The sequence below is a fragment of the Aspergillus ochraceoroseus genome (assembly GCF_002846915.1).
Source record: "Aspergillus ochraceoroseus IBT 24754 chromosome Unknown P175scaffold_3, whole genome shotgun sequence".
NCBI lineage: Eukaryota > Fungi > Ascomycota > Eurotiomycetes > Eurotiales > Aspergillaceae > Aspergillus > Aspergillus ochraceoroseus.
The window spans coordinates 256,277-279,534 of record NW_024468478.1 but is presented as its reverse complement, the minus strand read 5'-3'; the positions used below and the strand labels follow the sequence as shown (position 1 = coordinate 279,534).

The window sequence follows — 23,258 nt, the reverse complement described above, 5'->3', positions numbered from 1 at the left end:
CAGGTTCAGGTTCAGGTTCAGGTTCAGGCTCAGGTTCAGGTTCAGGCTCAGGTTCAGGTTCAGGCTCAAGACCAGATTGAAGTTCAGATTGAAGTTGAGATTCAGGTTCGGGCTCAGATTGAGGTTCAGGCGTAGATTCAGATTCAAGGTCAGATTGAGGTTCAGGCGTAGATTCAGATTCAAGGTCAGACTCAGCGTCGAGCTCAGGCTCAGGCTCAGGTCCAGGTTCAGGTCCAGGTTCCCCCTTGGATTCAGTTTCTCTCACTGTAGAGGCCCGGAGAGAGATATCAGTAGAGGACCTTGCTAAAGACATTGCAGACATCGCTGTAGATCTTGAAGACTTGGCCGTAGACCGCGCGGGTTTTGCTGAAGCCCTTGCGGACCTTGCCGTGGACCGTGCAGACTTTGCTGAAGCCGTCGAAGACATTGCGGTAGACCGTACGGACTTTGCTGGAAATCTCGAGGGTCTCCGCGAAGGAGCCAGAGACGTCCTCTGGGAGGGGCCCCGACTAGGTCGACTCGTGGACATATCAGGGAGTGTAGCGTAGGAGTAGAGTGGATTATAGTATGCCAGATACTGGGAAGGCCTTGGGGAAACAATTCTCGGGGACGCGGACGCTATTTCACAGGAAACGAGATTGAAGCTTTTAAGGGAATTCTTACTTTTTGTCCATGCCCATTGATCCATCCCACCTATCCAACTGGTAGGTTAGGTAGGTATCCTTTGTTATGTAGCTTCTTTGTTAAAGACCCCAGGCCACGTTTCACGGTTGAAGCAAGATGAAGAATGTAAACCATAATAATGAAAGAAAGCGTGACGAAAGGATAACGGCTATGGCCATGTAAGAGAAATCAAATGCAAGGCTGCAGTCAAGGTCTCTATTTTTAATTCTGTCAAAGGGCCCCTCGAGTTCTTAGGAAGCCAAAGAAGCAGAAGCAGAAGAAGAAGAAGAAGAAGAAGAAGAAGAAGAAGAAGAAGATCAGTTCTAAACAATCAAGAGTAAATATGTCCTCTATTTTTAGTGCTAAATAATAAAGAAATCTTAACCCCATGTACTGTATGTTTCTTTATGCAGACCCTCTAATCACATATATACCAATGCAGTAAATGTACGAAGAAGCTCGCGGCACTGGTGGCTGGTGGCTCTTTTTGGCAGTGGTAAATGACAGTATCTTCACGGCCCTTTGGAAAACTCGGGCCCATTGTTTGGCTTTTCCATTTCATAGAACAAAAGGTACACCTCTTTCTGCATGCCCAGCACGTCAGAGGTCTTGCATTCCTTTATTTTTTCATCTGAGATTCGCCACCAGCGATCAACCGGTTTGCGCCGCCGACGGAGTCGCGAGGCTGCCGTCTCAAGCCCTGAAGTTGGCGTGTTTCGTCCAGCGGCTGCGAGGGAGGTTCGAGAAGCAGAGCGGCTCAAGCGTCCGATTTCGAGAGAGGAACTGCGCGCGGCTAATGTTGGCGAAAGGTTCTGCTTTGAGGTTGATGACCTGGAGTGGGTGCTTTGGAATGAAACTCGGGAGCTCGATGTTGTCGGTCGAGGAGATGGAATTGATGAAGCGTTCAGGTGGGGGGTGGAAGGGGAGAAATCGCTTGTTGAAGGTGGTCCTGAGGGCTCGGAGGAGAGAGAGGAGGGGGGCTTGAGGACGGGGGAGTGGAAATGCTCAGGCCAGGCAACTCCGTGTCAAGGGTAGTACGAGCAGCAAGGTAAGGGCTAGGCACCCGCGAAGGATTTTCGCTCGTTCCTCTACTCTGGGCGTAGGAACTGAATACGTCCGGCGTCGAGAAGGGTGGATACAGATGATTCCGTCGGAACGATTCGTAATGTCCACTATTATGGCTACCTTTATGACAGACGATAGCCAACAGCTTGAAGTACTTCTGGCTCAGAATGCCTCCCAGCGGAAGGCGCTCCGGAAATGACACCTTGGCTGCGTTTTTTGTGGAGCTGCTTCGATCAAAAATCGACCGTGAGAGATGGATCGCAATGACCTTGGGGAATACCGTGATCCGCATGTGCCGGGCAATTTTACGTTTGGGTGCCGTCTCAGCTGGTGGAAGCGTAACCCCGTCCAAGCTGCTTTCCGGATCTATGGCGAGAGCCGTTTGAATCTTCTTTATCTCTACTTCAAGCGAGGCCCTATCCTTTTCTGAGCGAGACTTCGCCAGTTCCCGCGATTTCACCTCAAGCGCATGCTGTAGTCGACATTTATCGCATCGGAAATCATCGATATACTCCGTCTTCAGTAGTCCATCAAAGCACGCACTTAAAGTAGTGGAGTTCTTCTGCGGCACCTGCAGCGTCAAATTGACAAATGACGTTTGATTTGGCTTGTACTGGTATCGGCAAAACTGGCATTCAATCTGCGACTCCATTTTACCTTCAAAGGGGAACCCGTATTCACTGTCGATTTCCTTGAGCTTGGTATCGATGATAGCCGGTAGACCCGCCTCCGTTCCGTCATCGACCTGCACTTCCATCTCCATCGACGGACTTTTCGCCGACGGTGCCTCCTGGTTGGCCTCCGGCGGGGAGGGCTCAAGAGCGTTGTTCTTCGCTCTTTGTCGTGCTTTGACGCCGGCATGATACTCATCGGAGAGTCTCTCTGCTACAATCTGCAAAAACTCTTGCGCATCTTGCTGGTTTCGGCTGATGCGGGTACGATAAGCGTATTCCAAAGCCTGAATGAAGCTCCGCGCAGAGATCGTCTTCTTGTAGATTGGTCGCTCGTTCAGCCGATCCAACATCTCCTTCAGGGCTCTTGTAATCGTGCCCTGTTGCAGCTCCCGGATCCGATCGGGTTTCACCTCCCGTGACAACTCATTGGGATCCGGGATCTGATTGTAGACTTCGGGTCCGTCTAACTCACGCCGATGAAGCTCCCGGATCAAATACAGACGCAAGTCCCCCAGGCCAGCGAGTGCCTGCAGCACGGAATTGATAAAGCAGTCATTCGCGGGGTTAGCAAGTCCCACGATATTCTTTTTGCGATCATTTCCAGTCGACTCATCTCCATCAATGGTGTAGTTGGGCCCAAAAACGTAAAATAGAGCGACAGCCGCGAGGGACGCCCCGGCCGCGTACGCGGCAACTGTGGTGGTTTTTTCCTGCATCAACCCGGCGTGCCGATGCTTTATCCTAAGGCAGAAAAATCGGTTGTTCTATTGTTCTTCCATGGATCGGTTATGTCATAAGCATCAAACGGCAAATTCTGCGCGGGTCAGAGCCTTCGGGGAAACAGCAAAGCTATTTTATCTGATCTAGCGCCTAGAGTTGGAATTCTCTTCCTGCACCTCGTCTGCGGAGGTAGTTCGGGTTGAGCGGGTTAAGAGGCTGTATAAATATCAGCTATAATAATCTTGCCGTCAAACCCGCAAAAAGGCTGTGGAGAGAAGAATAGTTGAGACTGGGGTAAGACAGAAAGGGAGGGGGGGGGGGGGGGGCAGAGCGTCAATGGCAAATCTCACTCGAGGTGACAAGAATTGCTCCTGCCAGCAACCAGGTAGCACAGTAAAGGATGTAAAGAGCTTGAAGGGGGTGCAGTGATACAAGTGAACTTGTTCACAGAAAAGTTGCCAAAAGACTTCAGGCGGAAAGAAAGGCTGCTGGTACTTTTCCTTAGTCCTTTTTTTTTTGCCTTGGGTCCTGCTGTTCGGATGTTCTCCAGCCCCGACCGCGCGCCCGTGGCAGTGAACTCTGCTACTAGATATGTACAACAGTACAATCCCCGACTTCGCCGGCGCCCCCCCCCACACTTTGCTCCTTAGGCTCGCCGCTCAACGGTTGTTTTAATTATTGCCCTGGGAATCGGGAATCGATAGTCTGCATGAGATGCAATGTACAGCGCCAATCAATGCGCCGAACCGGCCACTATGATTGGGATCAAGTGGGCGAGAAAGACCGATTCTCGTCAATAGACTGTGTAGATCCCCTTGCCGATTCTCGACGCGGATGGGCGATCCTTGAAGAAAGCTCGTCACGCCTGTTCCTCAGCCGTGCCACCGGTGTATCTGCAGATCGATTTGTCATCATCAGGAAATAAATGATCCATGAATGAATGAATGAATGAATTCAGGATTGCCGTGAGGAGTGGGGTAGAGAGAGCTGGGCGGGGGAGGAAATAGAAATGAAACGTTGAGGTGGGATGGAGTAGATACATACTAATACATACCGATGCAAGCCTCAGGAAGCAAGGCAAAGGCTGTCGGCACTTGGAATTAATTTGATCATATACAGAGTATACCTAGGTAATTATTACCGTACGAACACGCCTATACTCGGGAGAATCCGTCCGGAAAGTCCAGACTTCTCTTTTCTGGCTTAGCCATGCTTACTCGGTATACTATTCCAGGCTACGACTGGGAATTGGCGCGCAAATCTCTGTGAATAAGATGCCGTCGCGCCCCCAGAAATCGTAGAAATACCGAAATATATTCATCATCTCACTCACTAATTTTCATGTCGATTTGCAACCCTAATCAAACCAGATCATAATAGGGCGTTTGACACGGGTCATATAATATACATTTCCAGTGTTTCCCTACGAAGCGTAGCCCGCCCAGTAAAAGGCATCCAAAAAACATCACAAGATATCTCCGGGAAATGCGGAAAGCTGCATATCAGGAATACCATCACGTATCTAACACACTTAAGGCAGAGTGGCAACCTTCTCGTTGAAGAGATCCTCAGCCTGCTTCCAAACACGAGCATTCTCGCGGTCCTTCAATTGCAGCAGACTGGGCATCAGAGCTTCACTGAACATCTCAGAGCTCTCACGGGGAAGGAGAGATGGAAGGTGGTCAATGCTAATCACGCTCAAAGGCGTGCCGTTGGTGCCGCTGGGCAGAGTGACAGGTACTGTGGGCTTGTCGAAGGTGGTGGTAATGTCATATACAGGGATCGGGTTGTTGGGGTTGGTACTGCAGACAAGGCCAAAGGACAGCTGTTAGGACTAAAGAGAACCTCAACAACATGAGGGGGAACTTACGTGTCGGCGCTAACGTCGCAGATAACAGAAAGACGTCGGCTAGGAGTGTTAAGGGTGTCAACATTGACGAAGTGGGGAATCTTGGAGGAAAGGTAGATGCAGTTGACAAAGATGTCAGCATCCTCGACAATCTCCTTGAAAGGACCGCCTATGCCTCGTGGTTAGCGTGTGATGCTGGGAAATGAAATGGAGGGCACAAACCCTTCTTGGTCTCCGCCAAATCCCATTCGATGATATCGGATGCGGGAATGCCAACGTCCTTGGCCAACTGAACAGCACCCTTGCCGCAACGTCCAAGCTACGCAAGACAAGTTAGATTATTGACAACACCACAATCCCCGCATCGAGAGTACTTACAGCCCCAATAACCAAGATCTTGGGCGACTTGCCGGACTGCTTCTTGCCAGCCTCAAGGGATTCCTTGACAGACGCAATCAGGAGATCCTGGTTAGCATAGGGAGTCTCTCCGGGGAGGAGTTGGCCCTCAGGGTGTGTCAATTGCCAAGCCCAGTTCTTGACGGCGAGAGCGGCACCTGCATCCGGATTTAATACCCTTGTATGAAGTCTGCACAGAGTCAAGAAGACCTACCAGCATATCCAGCAGAGTAACCAAAGGCTGCGAGACAAATATTAGCCGTGTCTTCTTCCTGGTGTTCAAAACTATGCGAGGCCTACCAGCAACTCGACGACCAACTTCATCGGTGAGGAACTCGAGGTCCAGAAGAGTACCACCACCACGGGGCCACCTGCTCAGAACCTTCTCCCAGCCTCCTTGCTGCTTGTAGCAGTGTGCAAAGGAGATGTGAACGTGCTCCAGAGGGAAATCATCCTCGGGGAGCTCCTTGAGGCCCAGGATGTAAGCGTCCTTGGGGGCATCCTTCACCCATGAACCTTCCTCCACGAGGGGGGCGCCAATCTATCCAGAGGGTGAATAAGGGTCGATTCGAAGGAAAGTGAATGCAAATAGACGGCCGTACCTTGGTGAACTCCTCGTCTGTCGCAGCGACAGTCAGTTTCGGTTACCAAAATGGAGTCATCATGAAAAATCAAATCAACCTTACCATCAAAGATGCGCTGTGTAGAGCGCTCCACAATGACTTCATATCCAGCATCCATAAGAGTCTTGCAAGTGGTGGGAGTCACTATTCATGGAGTCAACCGCCTGCTAGAAGAATCTCATATAGTAGTGACTCAAAAAAGGTCGAATGCCACTTACAAGCAGAGCGCGCTTCAGCGGGCTTTGTCTCGGCACGCAGCCAGATCTTGTTAGAACCCATGGTGTATAAAGGTCAATTGAGGAGTATATTCTAGCTGCTGTTGAAGGCTCCAATTGTATCTCTAAAGTGAGTGTGAGAAGGACAAAATAATGGTCAGGCAATTTCCCCCACCTATGACACCGACCTTCCTTCCCCCACTAAGAAAGAAATTCATCAGTTGTTCCGTTCCGGGGTGTGAGTCAGTCTCCCCATGTTGCTGGCAACCACCGGGACAATGACGAGGACAATGAAATTAGAAAAGGGTTTTGGGTGCTACAGTTCTACTGTTTTCAAGAAAAATACCTAGATGATCTGACATTTTTGGGTTGTTTCACTGGGTTACTCAGTAGGCTTCACCTATCGTCCACGAAAAAATAAGTAGTTACATACACAGTTCGCACTTCAATCCCAAATTGGGATAAATCCCTACAATCGAGAAAGTGCCCTGCGCACTCTAGTCCTTGTTTTATGAGTCGGAGGCAACCATTTTATTATTAAGACACAACCTTGGTCCGGCTACGAGTGCGACTACCGATGCCATCGGCGGGGATATTTCGGTTGATAGCGTCGTTCGTCTTCTTAGGTCGTCCCCCTTTCTTCTTCTTCTTCTTCTCTCCGTTGGAAACTTCGCTTGGTTTCTCAGTCGCGGTAGGGACAGGAGATGAGGAGGAGCCATGGGCAATTTCTGAGTTGTCTTCACCCGTTCTCTGCTTTTTGGGGCTTGGCTCTAGTGGATCATCGGTGCTAGGCTTGTCTGGAGCAGTGCTAGGTGCAGCTGCTTCACGCTCTCGCTTGTCACCTACCGCTGGCTGGCTTGTATTTCCATTTGACATGGGTGCTCCAGAAATAATGGTTGCTGGAGCAGAGGCTGAATCGGGATGCTTGGAGTCTTCCGTTAGTTTTGCCTCCTCCGTAGGGTTTACATCCTGAGAAGAGTTTGGTTCATCGACCGTTGGTTCCCCAGAAGTAGACTCGATCTTTTTAGTAGGCACGGGTATCTGAATGTCGCTATTTTCCTGCTGAGAGACCGGCTGAGAGGGTGGCTGAGTGATCCCAATGTCAGGTTTGCTGAGAATTCCTGAATCTCGCCACATCAGGATTAGGCTCATAATAAATTTTATAAGAGAGGAACGTATGGTGACAAAGGGGATAGTAAGGTATATGTAATGCGCATTCACATACCAGGGACGACAGGAGCGCTTAGCGATTCAGAAGTCATGGTTGTTCTAGTAGACGGTAGCTAAATGGGGTAGTATGAGAGGGAGTGGTTGGTTTTCTGGAGGGAAAAAGCAATCACAAATGGAGAGCGATCTTGAAAGTGGTTGAATGCAAAGGCTACCGGAGGAGCGCAAGCCGGGAAGAAAAAGAATTTGGCTAATGGAAGGAGGTCAGAAATGGCGAGGGATGAGGTTGCGCGGTGATGTTACTAAGGCCATCCAAGTGGATTAACCCACGGAGAATAATCTCGGCTGTCTCCCTCTGGGGGCCTCTCGAAGTCGAGAATGGGCCATCTGGGTCCCCGGGAGAGGGTAAAACAAAGGCCACACTCTAAAACCCTTCGAGATCCCGACTGGGGGGAAGTAAGCAAAACTAAGCCCTTTGTACATACATCATTACTTGTGGCCATTGGGGCTAGGTAAGCGTGCCAAGGAGACCACTGAGGCTGGAGTGTGGAGCGAGCGCGGAGAATTCCGTCAGCATTCAGTGCGTTCCCAACTTCCCGCACAACAAGGTTTTCGAACTTTGCCCCCAATTGGGAATCTATGCTGTTATAAAGCCAGGTATCCGAGGGGGCAGATGAAGAGCAGAGGTAAAATCCGATTGCGCTCCAGCTGTGCCCTTCCGGCTACACGCATCAGGTGAACGCCAGATCCAATCTGGCAAGGACATCCTTCATTTTAGATGGAGCATGGTCGCCACTTCGATCCAAACTCTTTTGCTCTGACTTGCCATGTAACTGCTGCTGCATGAAGCGCGCCAAGTATACGCACTCTTGCTCCTTATCCGAGTCAACCAAGATGTTCAGAGCATCGAAGCCTAGGTGCATGAAGAAATCCCGCTTCCTCTTTGGCCATGCTTCAAAGTACCCCGGCCGGAGTCTCTCCACGTAGCCAAGGAATGGGGCTGTATCGGGGTGGGTTGGGTGGTAGAGGGAAACGGCAGCTTCGAATAAGGATCTCGGCGTAACAGTGGACATCACACTCCTGAAGTCTTCGTACAAATGCACTGGGATTTCTTGGGCATGGGTGGGTGTTTTCACCACGAGATGGCACAGCACAAACCCGGCTCGCATAACTGCCGCGTCGGAGGATGATGGGGAGATTTCAGTACACATCTTGTAAGCGTCCAGGAATTGACGTACGCACGAGGCCAATCCGCCTCCGTAGCGCGCCTCCGCGTCAATAAAGTGATTTAGGAGAAGGGCAAAGCCTTCTCTAGACTGGGTGTCGGATATGGAACCATTGAGACCCCCAAGGTCACCACTGGCCAACATCCGCAGCCAAACAAAGACCACCCCAGACAGTTCTTCCGCCACCATAAACTTTGTGAGGGACTTGATCAATCCACTGGAGGCGAAAAGAAGCTTCCTCGTCTCCGAATCGGAGGCGAACCACCAGGCGACGACTTTGGAGCCCGCACGGGAGTCCCTCAAAGCCTTGACAAGCCCCTCCGGAGAATGAGGACTGGCGAGCAACAGCTGCGACTTCAAACAGTTGTGGAGAGCATATGACGTGACGGAGCCCGAGGCCACCAGCTCGTCAAAGACTACCATCGGCTCCTTGGCCAGTCTCTGCTTATCGATATTTCCGGCAGGCGGCGCGCCGTGTGAGGTGGAAGACTTGGGGGGGGATATGCTAAACAGGGGGTTCTCCAGGATGGTCCGGAGATGCCGGTCGGTCGCATAAGCGGAGGAGTGATGATGGTCGGTCGAACGATCCCCATCTGTACTATTCCCCGGCGTGGATGACTGGTCTGAAGAGGGGGGGGTAGTGGGATATTCACGATCGAGCTGACGACGGAAGGAGGACGTAAGGGCATTGAGCAGTTGCTGGGACTGGCGGGGAGTACGGGGCAACGGGACATGGAGTTTGGAGAAGGGGGAAACGGATAAGATCCGCGAGCCTTTCATGATGATTTCTCACGGCATGAAAGGAAGGGATCCTCAATAAAAGGGCGTAGTTGAATAGAACTTATGGACGGGAGGAAGAAAGAGTACTCGGTACGGAGTACTTGATGATCGAATGACTGTCTACGGAGTACTACGTACGGAGTAGTGGGCGGTGAGTAAGGGCTGCCAGCCAACGCTTTCACGAAATTTTAAGATTCCAGCTTAAAGAACATTCAATATTATCCCCCCTTGAAAGAAGAGGAGAAAGGCAAGGATAGGTCCAACATTCCTGCATTGAGTCTTTGTGTCTGGGGTCTCTAAATAGCAGCTAATGTTGACATCCCAAGAAGAGATTCCGAAGCGAATCAAGTAGGAGCCTGAGGAAGCCACAGATCATGACGAAATCCTCCATTTCTACAGATAGATCATTAGGTATCATGTAGGTAGTTATATTCAGTGTAAAATAGTTACTGGAAGAGATTCATGAATCAATTCTCTTTAATTTACAAGAAAAAAACTCTTTCCCAAGTAAAAGTAAAAAGTGGAAAAAAAAAAAAAAAAGCTGGGCCACTAAAACCCAACCCACGCCTCTTTCTTCTATTCTGTCTCTTTTCTCGCTCTCCTCCACTAAAATTCCTCCCTCTCAGCCTTTCTTCCTCTTCTTCTTTCTCTCTTTCTTTTACTTCTCTCTCTCTCTCTCTCTCTCCCTTCTACTTCTGTCTTATACTAATTTCTTCCTACTTTCCTCTTTCTCCCTCCCTACCCCCCATTCTTTATCATCTTATCGCTTCACAGCTTTTCCATCCTTCTCCCTTCCTCCCTTCCTTGAAGCTGGTTGTGTGGTGCGTTGACCTCGCTCTCGTGAGGCTGCATCTCTGATCATTACGGAGGACTACAACACTAACGAACCTCTTTTTACCCGCTTTTTTCTTCCCACTAGCCGCATCTTATTTTCTCCCCCTTCGTCTTCCTGAGACTCCTTCGGTTTCGTTTATTCTATTTTCCTTCTCTCTCCATTTTCTCCTTTCCTGGAGAAGCCGAATTTTCATCAACAAGATATGTCTGAAGTTCAATCGAGGCCCTCTGCCTCTCGTGGCAGGGTATCCGCCCGTGGTGGCCGTGGTGGTTACAGCTCCAGAGGTGGTCGAGGTGGAAGCAGATCTGCAAAGACGGACAATTCAGAGTTCGCTACATACGAGGATGAGGGAGAGCTGGGCCAGCTGAAGAAGAAATACTCAGACACCCTGCCCATGCTGAAGGAGTTGTTCCCTGACTGGACAGACGAGGACTTGGTTTCCGCCTTGGAAGACGCGGATGGTGACCTGGAGCAGGCAATTGATCGCATTAGTGAAGGTACTGCGTTCCATGCATGCCCTTTCGTTTATGTATCCTGTTTCTCCTCGTGTTTCGCTGGCTAACTGGCTCCTTTCCTAGGCAATGTCGCTCAGTGGGGAGAGGTAAAGAAGAAGACCACGGATCGAACTCGTCCTAAGGCCAAGGAGGTTCAAAGCACCCCAGCAGAGCCAGTCGTACCCGCTGTGAGAGGAGGACGTGGACGTGGTGGATTCGAGGGTCGTGGCCGCGCTCGTGGAGATCGCGGTCGTGGCGGTCGGGGTGGCCGGGCAGGTGCTCACACCAATGGAACACGCACAGAGATCGCCCCTGTCACCGACTCGGCTGCAGCTCCTGCTCCTGCTGCTGCTGCTGCTGCACCAAAGGTTACCGCCACGGTTGACCCGGACACAACCGCTCCCGAGACGGTCGAACCTGCAAAGGAGGTTCCTCAGGCGACGCTGCCGGAGGGCACCAAGAAGGGCTGGGCTTCGTTGTTTGCCAAACCTGCAGTCCCTCCACCTCAGAAGAAACCTGCCGCTCCTGCTCCTGCTCCCGCCCCTGTCTCCGTCCCTGCTCCTGAACAGATCACGGCCGATCTTGCCCCAGAAACTAAACCAGCCGAACCCGAAGCCGCCCCGGCCCCCGCTCCGGTCTCCGTTCCTGTCCCCATCCCCGTCCCCATTCCTGCGGAAAAGGCTCCTGAACCCGTCATTCCTCTCCAACCCGAAGTTCCCCAGGCTGTAACACCACCCCCAGCTGCAGTCGGACCCTCCAAGGATGATTTGACCAAGAACAACCTCGCCCAGATCCCTGATGTTTCTGCTCCCGCCCCCACCGCCACCGCTGCCAGCACTATCGGCAGCGCCATCGACCCCAGTGCTGCAGTCGCTTCGACCCCTGCTCGCCCCGCACCTGGTGTCTTCCCAACAAGCGCACTGAAGCAGAGTATCCGTACCCCCGGAACCCAGCGCCGTGTGATGGAACAGCAGGAGGCCGTGGTCATGCCCGGAAACCATGCCGTCGACCGTGCGGCGGTGCAATTTGGTAGCATGGGACTGAACGGCGATGCTGCTGATGTTGATATTGATGAGAACCGTGAAGACACCGAAACGCGTGCCCAACCTCCTCAGCATTCTCCCGTCGCACCCCGCGCTTCCTTGCCGCCCTCGACCCAGGCACAGGCCCCTACCGACACCCCCACCGTCGCTCGTCCCGCTCCCGGACTCCCCCCCGTCCCTCAGGTCTCTGCTGGCGATAACACCTTTACCGACTTCACTCGCTACGCCGAATCCCACAAGCCCTACGATCCATTCACCCAGCAGGTCACTCAGCCCCAGCCTCAGGTTGTTCAGGAACCCTTTGCAAATCAAGCCCCTGTTCAGCCTACTGTCACCAGCGGCAGTGAATACTCACCTTTCTACGCTGGCGACCAGCGTCTCCCTTACAACTACTACGGTACCTACGGCCAGTCCCAGGATGCCTCCGTCGCGCAGCGTGCTGCTGCAGGATTTGGTGTCTCTGGTGCTGAAGCACAACCCCAGGTCCCCACCTCTCAGCCTCCCAGTCGCTATGGACATGTTGAAGCCCCCAACAGCGGCCACACGACTCCTAACCCCACCCTCCCTGGAGCTACCCAGACCCCCGCCGCTCAGCACATGCCTGGTCAAGGTGCTCACGGCTACGGCTACGGGTACCCATACTACTCGAACCCCCATTATGCTTCGTACATGAGCCATCAGTATGGCCGCAACCGCCCAATGTACGATGATGCACGCCGATATGATGATCACTACATGCCTCACAGCACCCAGTACGGCTATGGTAGCCAGTACGGCCCATACGGCGGCAAAGGAGGGATGTACGGACAGCCCCACGGTTTCTCGTACGATCACTCTTCGTCCCCCGCCACTGCTGGAAGCTTCAACCAAGCTGTGCCCGGACGTGACTCGGTCTACGGCCGCACCGGATCAGCTCAGCCATCTGAGAGCCAGCAGTCGGCCGCGGGCTCCACCGCCTTCGTATCTGGTATGTCGGATGTCTTCAGCCGCTCCCAGGGTAGCTTTGGACAGAACCAGCCCATCACTCAGCAACCCCCTGTGACTTCGGAGGAAACCAAGACCTTTGAAACTCCCAAGGCCGGCGGACCTAGTCCGTCGCTGGCACAGGCTAACCGCCCCGGCTCTGCGACCAACAGCGCTCCGGGCCAGCCTCAAACCCAGTCTGGTCTTCCTCCCCTGCAAGGCCAACAGGGTCAGCAGAGCTTCAGCGGCTATCCCCATCTGAACCCTCAGTACGGAGGTGGCTTGGGCGCCCTTAGTGGACATCAGGGAGCAGCCAACCAGACCCACCACCAGGCAACCGGGTATGGTAACTACGGCGGCGCTGGCTTCGCCAACTATTACGGCAACACTGGACGTGGCGGTTGGGGTGGCAATTACGGTCATTAAAGGGATTATGGCGTTACATTTTTCTGGGTGATGACACTTCTTCTTCTTTTAAGGGCGGCAAACCCCTGGACTTTAAAATCTTATATTTTCACTTTGTTGACGCTGTTTCCTTTTTACTTTTTCCGTCACTCTCAAACGTGTAATCTCTACTCTCAATGGGAGCTTGGCTGGTGTATCTCCTTTGGACTTTTATGTGTTTTCCAGGCTGGGTTGTGCTCATGATGTACTGAACGGGGGAAAAAATGTTACTTATTTTCTGCTTTTGCAGGGTTCATGACATTTGGGCCATATCTCTATCTGATTGTTTTTTTTTTTTTTTTTTGCTTGTGATTGATCTCCTTTCCTATACCTGTTTTTTTTTTTTTTTTTTTTTTTTTCTTTTTCTTTTTTTTTTCCCTTTCCCTTCATATTCAATTTCTGACCAAAAATGATTTCCGTCTTCCCTTGTCGGCTGCGTTGCATACTTTGCGTTTCCTGTACTACATATTGGGTTCAATTGGGACTACATTAATGCAAAACAACTGGGTTGGGATGGAAGAATGGGGGAATGAAGAATGAATTGATTTGAGACGAACGTTGTGAAAAGTTCCTTGTAGCTCGTTCCTAAGTGTAGTAGAGGAGAGATCGATACCAGGTCATGGCTGCCTAGCATAGGCTGGTGCATATTTTCAAGATGAGCTATAATACTGCTAAGTATACATACTACTTGGTACTAACCCGATGTACCCTTGGCACTCATATATATTATATATAATATATATATATATATAGTTAGGTATAGATTTATTGACAGACGACCACATTCCTAAACAAACCAAACCACTGGAGCCTGCCTTATCAAGTCTAGTTTCTCCCAGACTCTCACAAATCAAGGTGCTGTAGTGTAGTGGTGATCATAATTCGTTGTGGCCGAATTGACCTGGGTTCGATTCCCAGCAGCGCCAGTGGCGTCTGACTTGATTTGACATCTTTTCTTTTTTTTTTTTTTTTTCTTTTTTCCTCATGCTCTTTTCTTCTTCTTTTTCTGTCTTGTTATTTATTCCTTGGCTTGATTTTTTTTTTTTTTTTGGGGTTGGCAAACTGTTTCTTTAATTAATTAATTCATCACACTTTGTACTGCATTTATGTGTATATATGAATGAATGAATGAATGAATGAATGAAAAGTTGCTTTTTATTGGTGGTCGTATACATATATATATATGACGGTATTGTATGTATGTATGTATGTATGTATGTATCTCTGAGAGAGATATATTCTCCCATTCAAGTCTTATGCATGATTATTCTACACACACACATACATATTTATCTACTGCAATTACCCAGAGCATTCCATCATAGACAGAGTCTGGAAGGCTGCTATGAACAGTTGGGATTTAAATTCTGGCGCACCTGTGTATAGAACCGGGAGATGTATGGAACTTGTACACCCAATTTACGTATACATATACATATATACACATATATATTCAGAGCCTTTCGAGCGATCCATGGTGAAAAGTATAGAGCAATAGTAGTAGGAGCACAGGAGAGTTGTGGGGTGGGTGAGGAGTATCCGGATCGTGATGATTAGGGTACTGCCTAGGTAGTTAGTATAGATCTATCTTAGACTCGGGAAATATCCGCGGTGGAGCAACTGGTTAGAGCATACTTACAAGTTACCCACTTACACGCACGGTGCACCACCAGATATGGCAGATAGTGATACTTATTGATGCTAATACAACTACATGCGTAGTATTGATTGACTGTAGTACTTTGACACTGGGGTTATCCCACATGCCGTTTCATTATTATTTAGAAACGACGATTCTACTACCATAAAAAGACAGCCGAATCTGGTATCAAATACAATGCATAGATAGATACATGTATGAAAAGAAACCGTCATTGAGTGTAAGGTTAACCCGTTACATAACGAAGCTCTCAATCATAGCGGAGAAATTCAAAAATTCGTGTGCAGAGACTGAAAACTCGTAATCGCGTTTCTGCTCTTGGTTCCGGTGTTGGCATTGAAAATCACTATATTTTGATTTTCAAGTTGACTCTTTTTTTTTTTGGAGTTGCATCACTGGGTATCCTAGGAGCTGCAACGAACTAATAACCAGACCCTAGAAAAAGGGAAAGGAATTGCTCGCGCACTTGATTGTCCTAACCGTTCAAGAGCTGGTGACGTGATCAAACTTGTACAGAGGCTCCAGGTAGGCGTTCTTCTGGCGGAAGATGTAGCGCTTAGTCCACCAGGGAAGCACCTTGAAGAGCTGGTAGTGCATGTGGGTGCGGGTTGGCACGGCGAAGATGTAGTCGAGCTCTTCGAGGGTGCGTTGCTTGGTTTCGGGGACCCAGAAGAAGATCATTACCAAGGCGGTTACGTTTAATCCACTAAAGATTTGAATTATGAGTACCGATATGTTCAAAAGAAGGCGGGGGACTTACGCGTAGAAGCCGAATGCGCCAGTGGCAGTCATGGCGTCAAGCATCCGCGGGAATGTGATAGAGAGAACGGCGGCCCAGCCGAGACAGGTGGCTACGGCCCAGGACATTCCGACCTCTGTGAAATTTTAGTATCTTTACCGCTGAAATCATGAAGAGAGAGATACGTACCACGGTGGGACAGAGGGAAGACTTCAGCGGAGTAGGTGAACGGAACAGGCCCTTCGCCCGGAGAGTAGAAGGCTGCGAATAAGAAAATGAACAGCGCGATGAGTCCCAGATGGGCCTTGGAGCTTTCCGGGATGTAGAAACAGAAACCGGCCGTGAGAAGGGTCCAGGCCATCTGCGGGAATGTGAATAGAAGTAGAGTTCGACGACCGTAAGTATCAATGGTGAAGACTGCGGGGAAAGCAAACAAGAAGTTCACTAGACCGAAGCCCCAAGAAGCCCAGAGGGACTCGGTATAGCTTGCACCAGCATTGCTGAAGATGGTGGAGGAATAGAAGGCAACGATGTTGATTCCACACATCTGCTGGGCAATCATGACAGTAAAGGAGGCGAGGGTTGCCCGACGGACGCGAGGAATCGTAAACAGCTCTACAAAACGTGTAACGTAGTTGCTATTCCCTACAATTTCCTGCTCGATCTTGATCTGGGCATAGATGTAGTAGAGGTCGCGAGCGGCCTGCAACTCGCTGTTACGAAGGCGGCAGAGGGACTCGTAGGCATTACGGAGTTTCCCTTTCTTGATGAACCAACGAGGAGACTCAGGACACATGTAGACACCCAGAAGCAGGGGGACGGCGGGAATAAAGGCAGAGCCCATTTGCAGGCGCCAGGCCAGGTCACCAGTACCCTTGACTGCCAGATTCGCCGAAGTTCCGAGGAAAATACCAAACGCAGTCCACAATTGCCAGCACATCACCAGGCCACCACGGATCACCGCCGGGGTGTTTTCAGCACAGAACACAGGGATAGTCGATGCCTTCAATCCCATGCCAATCCCAAGGAGGAGACGAGTGACGAAGAGCTGAGGCCAGGTCTGACTGACGGCTTGGCCGAAGGGCGAAAGAAGACAGAAAATCGCAGAAATGAAGATGGCACCACGACGGCCCAGGTAGTGATTCGCAGGATCGGATATCCAGCAACCAAGAACAGCACTAGCAATGTAGGGGGCCCTAATTGATTTGGTCAGATTGTCAGTACTAACAACTTTGCGCAAGAGCATATAAGGCACATACGCGTTGACGACACCGACCAGCCACTGATTTCTCTCGGCATTGGGGCCGGTCTCGGGAATTCCGAGGGCTTCAGGCATTCGCAGATTGGCACCTAAAAAGGGAGGACATTAGAGAGGCAACTTTTTTGAGTTAGTAGTTCGGAATCAACCTACCGTTGCTTCCCGTCTGATCCCACCCCCTGTGTAAGACTTTAGCGACTGCAGGAGAATAAGGGTGGAAAAAAGGCAAATCTTACTGCACAGCAGCACCAACGGAGCACAGGATGATGGTGAAGTAGAGAGAACGCGGCTGGCGCCACTTATGATCAGTCTCATCTTGAATGACCTGAAGGTCCTCAGGGGTCATGTCGGGGACATTTCGAAACTGCTCAGGGTCACGAGCGATCAAAGCACCCTTTCTAATGTTGGGAAGGATATCGGTCAACTTGTGCTCGTGGGCGAATTCCTCGACATCGCGAAGGACCTGTGTTTCAGTGAGATCTGCCAGAGGGTTCTTGATTCTGATGGAAATTAGCTGGGAATCGAACACAGCCCAAAGTGGGATATGCCTGGAGAGGGTACCTACTTGGCTGAAGTGTTCTTGTTCAGGTTGATGTGTTCAGTAACACCCTTTTCCGCAATGTCCTCATCATCACTGGGTCTATACAGTGATTAATAAAAGAGCCAGGAGGACAAAAGAGAAAACAAGAAAGAAAGAGAGAGAAAGAGAGAGAAAGAGAGCCAGCAGGGGAGACAAACATCTTCTTGCTAGGAGGTTCGACAGTGTTAATAGTATACTCAGGAGAAATCTCCTTGTTTGCTGTGCCTGCCATGTTCAATGGCGATCAGAATATGAAAGAAAGAGACAGCAGTAGTACAGATCGAGTACAGAAGACGTGCTTTGAAAAGACACAATACCGAAGACACAGAAGATGACACAGAAGACGACACCAAAGAAGATGCAGAGAATGTGAGATGGGGAAAGAACGCAACAGATGCGGGGTGAGGAGGAGAAGAAAAAGGAAGAAGAGATGCCTCTGACTGGGGAAAAGTAATAAAAGCAAGTAAGAAAGAAAAGAAGGCTAAAACGCCCCAGTGATGGGAGCAGACAAAGAGGCTGACAGAGAGATCCAATCAGACGGACAGCAGATCCATCATTACAGGAAGAGTGAATGATTTCCTGCGGGATTTAACCAGTAGTGGGACCAGCCATCATGCAACTATGGCTTGGAGTCTGGAGATGAGTTCTTTTGACTTTCTTTCCCTGGTTCTTTTGGCTGCGAGGGTGTGGAGGGATTTCCTGGTGAAGCCATCTGGATAGAAACTAAGATGGATCAGGATTGAAAGGGATGGAGGAGTGAATATCTGGTAGTGACATGATTTCTCTCTTCCCCCGCCTTCCTTCGCAGCCAGTCAGGAGGGGTTCCAACAAATAATTAGGATGGAGAACAATTCTCTAGGATGTCAGAAGAGAGAAAGTGCGGGTTGTAGAGTTGGTGATATTCTTGGCAGCCTGAGGCCCTAGGGAGATCGTGTCACATGTACAACTTCTTCATCTTCGAGTTTATGCTGATTTCTTGGGTTTGGGTTCTTCATTTCTTCTAGAACATGGCAAATTACAGCTGCATCAAAGAATTAAACCTCATTTAAAGCCACAAACCTTCCAGCTCAGCCCTCAAAGGAAGTCTATCTTTTATCACTGTTTCCCTTTGTTCTCCCCCATTGCTTGTTCCCTCGCTGTGTCCAACAGCACCAACGCAAAAGCGCCACCCCTAGTGTTTGATTACCCGAACCTGGAGGCGGGGGCCGTCCACTAGAAGGTTGTTTGTTGAGTCACTAGAGAGGAATTGGGGATGGTGTGCCTAGTAGGCTAAGGTGATTCAAGATCCATTGGCTACTCTTGGCTAGGATATGAGGGCTAGGTTGTACTCACTAACCCACAACTGTGTTAGCCCTGCTATTTACCTTCCTTCTCAAAGAGCCCAGGACGGCATAGACCCTCTCTGAGTACCTGTCCCGTACTCTGTACTCCGGACTGTTTGCTTCGAGGCCATTTCCCCGGGTACCGGTGACTGCCAGACAAGGGGACCCAGGCAAGGATTAATTAAAACGTCCCTGCGGCACCACCTGAATCAGATTCCTACCATCCCGCTCGGATAACATTAAACACCATCAAGAGTGCGTTGGAGTCCTGGATGCATCATCGTCATGGCTGCTGCCGATCTCCTTCGATGCTTCCGTGTAGCGGAGAATTTCCCCGTCACATTCCTCAATTCACGTGGCCACATCAACATGGCTCTTACTACATTAATAGTAATGCGACTCCTGCACTAGGCTAGTTAGCTCCATGGGCCGAGTTGAGGCGCCGACTCTGGAGGACGCCACCAATGCCCATACTTTTCACTAACCGAGGATCCCCTCACTGGGGCAGGCGGCCATACAAGCCCGCATTGCTTACTCTAGTGTAACTGTACGGAGTAACTCGAAAGAGGCCGACCACTGAATTGTGAGATGGAGATTACTTTCATTCGACAACCAGTCTGATGGGAACAACAACGTAGCTGTCTGATTATTGACTTTCGGGCAACAACAAGAGGACTCCGAGACCGTCCCTCTCTCCCCAGGTTTGAATTCTGGGGGCTGGGGTGGGTTTAACGCCGATCTTGGAAAGAAACGGGGTCCCAAGGGCGCCAAGATATGTACATCCATTATCAGTCGACGGCGGTCAACGCCCGAAGTGAGAGAGAAACTCAAAGGATGACTCGGTGAGTCGGCATAGCCGAAAGAATTCCCGTCCGAGCGGGCGCCACACTGTCATCAGACTGAATCTTGTGGGGATAGGCAAAATAATCGGCTTGGAGAAAAGACGGGGTTTGAGCGTCTGGCCTTGGAAGTGGGTGCTGTTCCGGGGTTGCAGGAATACTACTCCGTACCGCCCGTGCGATACGAAGCAGAAGCTGGCACCATGTGGGACGCTCTCGAGGAGAACAAGGGGAGCTCGATTAGGCTTGATTGGGTCTGGCAACGTTTAGTTCGGTGTGGTAGGATAGCCAAAAAAAAAATCAATAATTCTCCTATTCCTAGCATAAGTGGTCATACCACGCACGTCCAGTATGGGAAGCACAGCAAGTCTTTGACTGGTATAATTAATCTCCGTGGCACGAGCCCAGAAGCGAAAGCTTTTGTCTGGAACTTTTCAACCCCGGCATGCATTTCAATACTTCCCTCCAACTCATCGCACTTACAGAATACATGCCCTCCATTACCGGGTAAACTTTAGTGAACCCGAAGGAAGGCTCTATGATCAACACTCTTCATTCTGCTTTTCGAATAGACAGAGCATATTGACTCTCCAGGCGCATACGGCTCCCCCTCACCCAGCCTTAATCAGGCTAATCTGCTCTTGCCCGAAGGAAAGTCTCTACTCTCTAATGGTGTGACGACGATCCTTTCATTTGCTGTTGGTTCAGGCGAGTCGCACAGATTGATTCGAAATCTCCCTTCCATAAACTCGAAGAAACTCTCCGAATGAGCTGCGTAACCTCTCCTTGCTTGCAAAATGGAAAGGGGATTCATCTTTTTCCATCTGCTATTGTTTTCACGATAGTCTCCTGTTAGGATTTACCTCATATACTGCAGTGTACAAGCATCGGGGAAGGCTCCTTAGCCTAGTAGTCTCTGTACCAACGCTGATTTTATTAACGATCGCTGCAAAACCCGCATTTCACACTCAAGAAAGGCAATGGTGGTTGATTCTGACATATCATATCGTGGGATTCGTTACTCCACAAGCCCAAGAACAGACCGCATAACGTCGCGTTAGTAAGTGGGTGTAATGGCCATGCTTGTTGACAGCAGTAACGACACATAGGTACTCCGTACTCACCACCCCTTCATTGCTGATTACCTCAACCAGCCTCAAGATTGATAGTCTGAGTAACTTTTGAGATTCCAAGAAAATATGTCGCTATCGTTCTCTCCTCTGGATTGGCTCCGATTGAAGCTTCCGGGAACGGTTAGGCTGTAGGCAGTTGCTTTGGATCCTAGCGGGGTCCCCACGGGTTGGAGGCGCATTAAACAACTTGAAGTAGACATTTTATATAAAACTTCTGGTGGAGTACTAGCTTACCATCCTCCTGCTGCACATGAATGCCTAGAAAGAGTTTTGGGAAGTATATAGGTATCTTATATTCTGAAGATAAATGTTACGGATAGAATAGATTGTGCTACCATTCGTACAAGAAGGAATCGTCAGAGATCTAAGCTGGGGGTAGATAGGACACAGATACATAGTTATACAGTATATGCTATGTAGGAAGTTTTGTCCCACAACCTTGTAGAGGCTCGGCTAGAGCTAAGCCCTAACTTCAGTTTATACAATTATAGTACCTAATGTAGAACCTCTAACAGTACCGTCTTCCTCTCCCCTGATAGGCCGCCATACAGAGGCATAGAAACAAACATCAAAGTAACAACCCTCGAACACATTTCAGTTCTGAGCATATTCCCAGTCAGCAAAGAGTATAAGTAACCAAGGAAGAAAAAAAATTTCTTCCGAAAATACTCCATCTCCTTTCTACCCTCTTCTTTTCAAGATCCGAGCGTCCAGACCATAACCAGACCCCTGCTGGCCAGGATATTATACCACGGGTCCCATACAACCCCTTCACCGTGGCCCTCACCAGCATATTGTGCATAATTTTATGGATGGTGAATACAGGTACATTATCATATAATTAGTTAACTGCCTGGTAGTGAACTATGCCACACAAATAACCAGAAGGCAGTATGGAAGTTCCCCTTGGACAAATTTACCATCAGGGAGGAATGCACTCTGCATACAGCAGCAGGTAAGTCAGGCAGGACTGGTATTATTTCATACAAGGCTACATCCCTCCTCTATCAACACTATCTTGATCGCTTCTGGGGGTGTAGAGGAAAAGGTGATGTCACCATAGCACTCTGTTGGTATTTCGTGACACCGTACAGGTGCCTGGTTATTGGGGGCGCTGGTTATTTCCGTTGTTATCAGTGGCAGGCATTTCGGTGCAGAGGGAGAGCGGGTGATGTTATATATGGGGATGTTATATGGTTCGTACAAAGGAGTCTGGAGCTAGGATTTCGAAAAGAAGAGGGCACTCTTATGTATAATTTATTTCTAAATAACTGATATACTCTTAATTATTAGATTTATAGTCTGGTTTAGCTGTCGTGAACCCATAATTTACTGGAAATACCTAGGTCTGCAACGATTGATAGTGGATAAAAAGGTCACCCAGACCAAACCTTAGTCAACATTACTGCCTTATTTCGGCCTTCAAGGCCTTGTTTGTGATAAGCATGAAAAATGGCTTCTTACTTCTTAGGCCCTTTCGCCAGCCTGTGTATATTTCTCTTATTGTGGTCAACCTCCCGTCCATTCTCCCAAAACATGTTGACCATGGTACAAATCGTGTCTTGCACGAGCCTATTGAAGACGTGGAAAGATTCCTTGAATATAGATAGGTTCAACATTCAAGGCCCTATGGCAACCACATCTGTTTGGTGACTAGACCAGCAAGAACGAGTCTCTAATGCAAAGAATGGATCATGGATCAGCCTTTTCCAGCTTGATATAGCTTGAGCGCTAGCAGTGCAGCTCGTTCATTATGGAAACATCCTCCTCCAACTACTAGTATCCTGTGAATTTGATCAGTTATCTACTAAATAATTATATATAATTAATTAGATGATTAAAAGCCCTTGCCAGGAGTCCCATAACATAATATCTCACCTGTCTAGCTTGGGGAAGTAAGGTGAAAATATAATACTAGGAGCCAGGCCAGTATCCTTCTTTCTGACTTTGGTGAAACGTGTGCCCCAGAAGAAAAGAATAAAATTAAGTTTTATATACCTCTTCTGATCCCCCCTGGAGGCTTGATTTGAGCTAAATAAGCCCCCGAATTTCTCATCTGATATCTGGATACTTGCCTGCACTATCTGGGATGTCATAGTCTAAAGATTACTCTTCGAAGGCTTTCTCGCAAGCAAAGACAATATAACTTGCCAGCAGATTAATGCATTTGGCCTTTTGCCAACCAAATAGTAGAAAATAGCAGGCATCTTAGGACAAGTTCACCGAGTATGGAGAGCTAATTCAGCAATCCTCATCGCAATATGGAAGATTCGCCATGCTCAACAATAGCAGTAAAACCCATGATTAGTTAGATGCCGAGCAAGTCACTATTCCCTCGACATATTGTTGGTCATCCTGTCCAGCCTCCAGAAGACTGCAGTGATGAAAACATCGATCCTCCAAGTACACACTTGCTCCGAGCAGCAGGCAGGCATTCGAGAGAGAACAGAACACCAAGTTCAGGAAATTTAGTGCTGGTCGGGTAATCGGTAACCCAGGCTTCGGTTTGGGCCTCAAAGACATCAGGGATAAAATGACGGGGCGGAATTTTGGGTTGTTGATACTGCAAG

General features: G+C 49.4%; 6 protein-coding genes and 1 non-coding gene across 7 annotated transcripts; 3 read left to right on the top strand and 4 right to left on the bottom strand.

Annotated features, from left to right (window-relative positions):
• Window positions 1-1,175: 1,175 nt before the first annotated feature.
• On the bottom strand, window positions 1,176-6,269 carry P175DRAFT_0508364 (putative ubiquitin C-terminal hydrolase; the record flags this gene model as incomplete). Its single annotated transcript, XM_040898342.1, has 11 exons — window positions 1,176-1,596; window positions 1,653-3,112; window positions 4,672-4,924; window positions 4,993-5,140; window positions 5,194-5,290; window positions 5,350-5,525; window positions 5,582-5,608; window positions 5,668-5,908; window positions 5,970-5,986; window positions 6,054-6,134; window positions 6,209-6,269. The coding sequence occupies 11 exons, from the start codon at window positions 6,267-6,269 to the stop codon at window positions 1,176-1,178; spliced, it is 2,982 nt and encodes a 993-aa protein (XP_040752775.1).
• A 156-nt stretch (window positions 6,270-6,425) lies between these two features.
• On the bottom strand, window positions 6,426-7,902 carry P175DRAFT_0182344 (uncharacterized protein). The gene is made up of 3 exons (XM_040892525.1): window positions 7,858-7,902; window positions 7,431-7,622; window positions 6,426-7,326 (listed from the first exon to the last, which is right to left on the bottom strand). The coding sequence occupies exons 2-3, from the start codon at window positions 7,465-7,467 to the stop codon at window positions 6,743-6,745; spliced, it is 621 nt and encodes a 206-aa protein (XP_040752774.1). The 5' UTR covers window positions 7,468-7,622; window positions 7,858-7,902; the 3' UTR covers window positions 6,426-6,742.
• Window positions 7,903-8,103: 201 nt separating this feature from the next.
• On the bottom strand, window positions 8,104-9,378 carry P175DRAFT_0492057 (uncharacterized protein; the record flags this gene model as incomplete). Its single annotated transcript, XM_040895869.1, has 1 exon — window positions 8,104-9,378. The coding sequence occupies one exon, from the start codon at window positions 9,376-9,378 to the stop codon at window positions 8,104-8,106; it is 1,275 nt and encodes a 424-aa protein (XP_040752773.1).
• A 628-nt stretch (window positions 9,379-10,006) lies between these two features.
• P175DRAFT_0522674 (putative RNAPII degradation factor Def1) lies at window positions 10,007-13,373 on the top strand. Its single transcript, XM_040899274.1, has 2 exons — window positions 10,007-10,710; window positions 10,792-13,373. Exons 1-2 carry the CDS (start codon window positions 10,416-10,418, stop codon window positions 13,137-13,139), a joined length of 2,643 nt encoding a protein of 880 aa, XP_040752772.1. The 5' UTR covers window positions 10,007-10,415; the 3' UTR covers window positions 13,140-13,373.
• A 638-nt stretch (window positions 13,374-14,011) lies between these two features.
• On the top strand, window positions 14,012-14,083 carry P175DRAFT_0t61. The gene has a single exon. It is a non-coding gene; the product is annotated as a tRNA-His (tRNA).
• Window positions 14,084-14,816: 733 nt separating this feature from the next.
• P175DRAFT_0522673 (sugar porter family MFS transporter) lies at window positions 14,817-17,626 on the bottom strand (the record flags this gene model as incomplete). The annotated part of the gene is made up of 8 exons (XM_040899273.1): window positions 14,817-15,523; window positions 15,578-15,692; window positions 15,746-16,752; window positions 16,816-16,906; window positions 16,968-16,993; window positions 17,051-17,314; window positions 17,380-17,454; window positions 17,553-17,626. The coding sequence occupies 8 exons, from the start codon at window positions 17,624-17,626 to the stop codon at window positions 15,301-15,303; spliced, it is 1,875 nt and encodes a 624-aa protein (XP_040752771.1). The 3' UTR covers window positions 14,817-15,300.
• Window positions 17,627-19,001: 1,375 nt separating this feature from the next.
• P175DRAFT_0530874 (uncharacterized protein) lies at window positions 19,002-20,325 on the top strand (the record flags this gene model as incomplete). Its single annotated transcript, XM_040899822.1, has 4 exons — window positions 19,002-19,071; window positions 19,388-19,530; window positions 19,615-19,809; window positions 20,128-20,325. The coding sequence occupies 4 exons, from the start codon at window positions 19,002-19,004 to the stop codon at window positions 20,323-20,325; spliced, it is 606 nt and encodes a 201-aa protein (XP_040752770.1).
• Window positions 20,326-23,258: the final 2,933 nt, after the last annotated feature.

Bases quoted from the DNA above. Each gene is read 5' to 3' on its own strand.
- P175DRAFT_0182344 (XM_040892525.1), bottom strand. From the start codon at position 7,467: ATGACTTCTGAATCGCTAAGCGCTCCTGTCGTCCCTG. The intron at 7,327-7,430 runs GTATGTGAATGC...GGCGAGATTCAG, and splicing joins AAGCGCTCCTGTCGTCCCTG to GAATTCTCAGCAAACCTGAC.
- P175DRAFT_0522674 (XM_040899274.1), top strand. From the start codon at position 10,416: ATGTCTGAAGTTCAATCGAGGCCCTCTGCCTCTCGTGGCAGGGTATCC. The intron at 10,711-10,791 runs GTACTGCGTTCC...CTCCTTTCCTAG, and splicing joins AATTGATCGCATTAGTGAAG to GCAATGTCGCTCAGTGGGGA.